Source organism: Polistes canadensis, unplaced genomic scaffold (assembly GCF_001313835.1).
Source record: "Polistes canadensis isolate GaletaPanama2010 unplaced genomic scaffold, ASM131383v1 scaffold_395, whole genome shotgun sequence".
NCBI classification, from domain to species: domain Eukaryota; kingdom Metazoa; phylum Arthropoda; class Insecta; order Hymenoptera; family Vespidae; genus Polistes; species Polistes canadensis.
In genome coordinates this window covers 36,809-38,627 of record NW_014569942.1, presented here as the reverse complement: position 1 = coordinate 38,627, position 1,819 = coordinate 36,809, and the positions used below count along the sequence as shown (strand labels likewise).

The 1,819-nt window shown below is 28.1% G+C and overlaps 1 protein-coding gene across 1 annotated transcript in view; it reads left to right on the top strand.

Moving 5' to 3' along the window:
- LOC106792223 (putative leucine-rich repeat-containing protein DDB_G0290503) overlaps positions 1-1,819 on the top strand; it is a 6,467-nt gene that overhangs the window by 751 nt on the left and 3,897 nt on the right. Inside the window, exons 2-5 of the mRNA XM_014758473.1 lie at positions 87-329; positions 455-564; positions 673-1,350; positions 1,521-1,640. Of these exons, the coding sequence (XP_014613959.1) occupies positions 87-329; positions 455-564; positions 673-1,350; positions 1,521-1,640 (1,151 nt within the window). The remainder of the gene's footprint in view (positions 1-86; positions 330-454; positions 565-672; positions 1,351-1,520; positions 1,641-1,819) is intronic.

The following is a 1,819-nucleotide window of genomic DNA, read 5'->3' as shown; positions in this document are numbered from 1 at the left end:
TATTATTGTATAATTTAATAATTAAATTAATGCAAATTTTTCTATCAAAAGTATAAGTATAAATAATATTTGTATTATTTCATCAGGAAAATTCTTCCAACGATCAACAAGAACAACAACAACAAGAACAACAACAGTTAACTATTTTAGAAGATTCATCTATCGAAACACCTGCTACAAATTCGGCTCGTCGTTCGACTATGAAAATAATAAATAAAAAGCCAGTAAATGCAATTACAATGGCGAAACAAGCACGCGAACTTGAGAATCAATACTTCGCTAAAAAGAAACGTTTCGTGTTACTTAAAACCCAACTCTTGCAAAAACAAGTAAGAATTGTTAAGTTAGTTTTGAATTATTTTAAATCTAACAAAGAGAAAAAAATAAATCAAGATTATATAAAATGATTAATAATATAATTTATTAAACGTTTATATTTTTCTTACTTGATCAGAAAACAACACAAGATTTATATCAAGATATAATACAATTACGTGAAAAAATGATATTAAATGGTGCAAAGGATCCTGGAAAATTAGATGAACTTAAAATCATTGAAATCGAGTCAACTAAAATCCAAACGACTTTACCAAAAATTCAACAACAACAACAAATACATTCCAACGAACAAAAAACAATTAATATTAATAATACAATAATAAATAATCATAGTAACAACATTAACAACGAATTCGTGATAACGTTGAACGACAAATTAAAAGAAATAACTAAAGGATACGAAAATTATTGTAATGATTTATTAAAGAAACATTCGATTGTGGATAATAATATCGAATATATTATAAACGAATGTAAAAAGGATACTGACAATCCTAATACGGAATTGATAATGCGTATTGACGCGTATCGCAATGATAACATTTCGTTAAAATCACAATTTGATGAAATCAAAACAAATCAATTGGAAATAATAAACGTATTGATGAAAAATATTCACGATTTTTACAACGAATACGAAAATTCTCGTACGCGTGTTAAAGAATTATCTAAAACGTTGGACGAGTATAAAGATATTCGTGAAAAATTAACGATAATCAATGAGGAATTACAAACTGAACGTGAAAAACATCATTTGACAAAGGAACGTCGTATGCAAAACGAGGGACAATTGCAAAGGGCACGTGCCAAAATTCGCGACCTTGAAAATAAAATAATCAACGACGACGGGAAAATACAACAATTGCAAATGTTAAACAAATCGTTGGAGAATCAAATCAAAACCAAGGAACAAATAATGGAACAACGTTTGAAGGATATGCAAAAGACAATAAAAAACAGCGAGGGATTGGTTACGAAAATGGAAAAACAACGGGACAGTTTCGAAGCACGGTTGTTCTCTTTGTTTTTACCGAATAGCCAATCGCTTTGAAATTAATTATTTATCTAATTCTTCTCTCTTTCTTTTTGAAACAATTTTTCTTTAACAAACAATTTCATTGTCTTCTACCATTTCTTTCTATCTCTACACGGTATTTTTCTCTTCGATTAACTTGCTTCAGGCTAATGGAATTAAAGGAAACCATGAATGGCAAGGAATTAGCTGCGGAAAATGCCATGAAAAACATGAACGAGCAATTGGGTGCAATGATTGTCGAAATCAATCTGGAAAAAGAGAAAAGGTAAGAAGTAACGTTTCGTTTTAACAAAAAGTTCAATCAATTCCTCTTTTTTTTTCGATGGGGTACTAAATCAATAACATTTTTCACGCACACAATCGCAAATTAATAATAATAATAATAATAATAATAATAATAATAATAATATATTATAATATATAATTTTTTTTATTATAATAGAT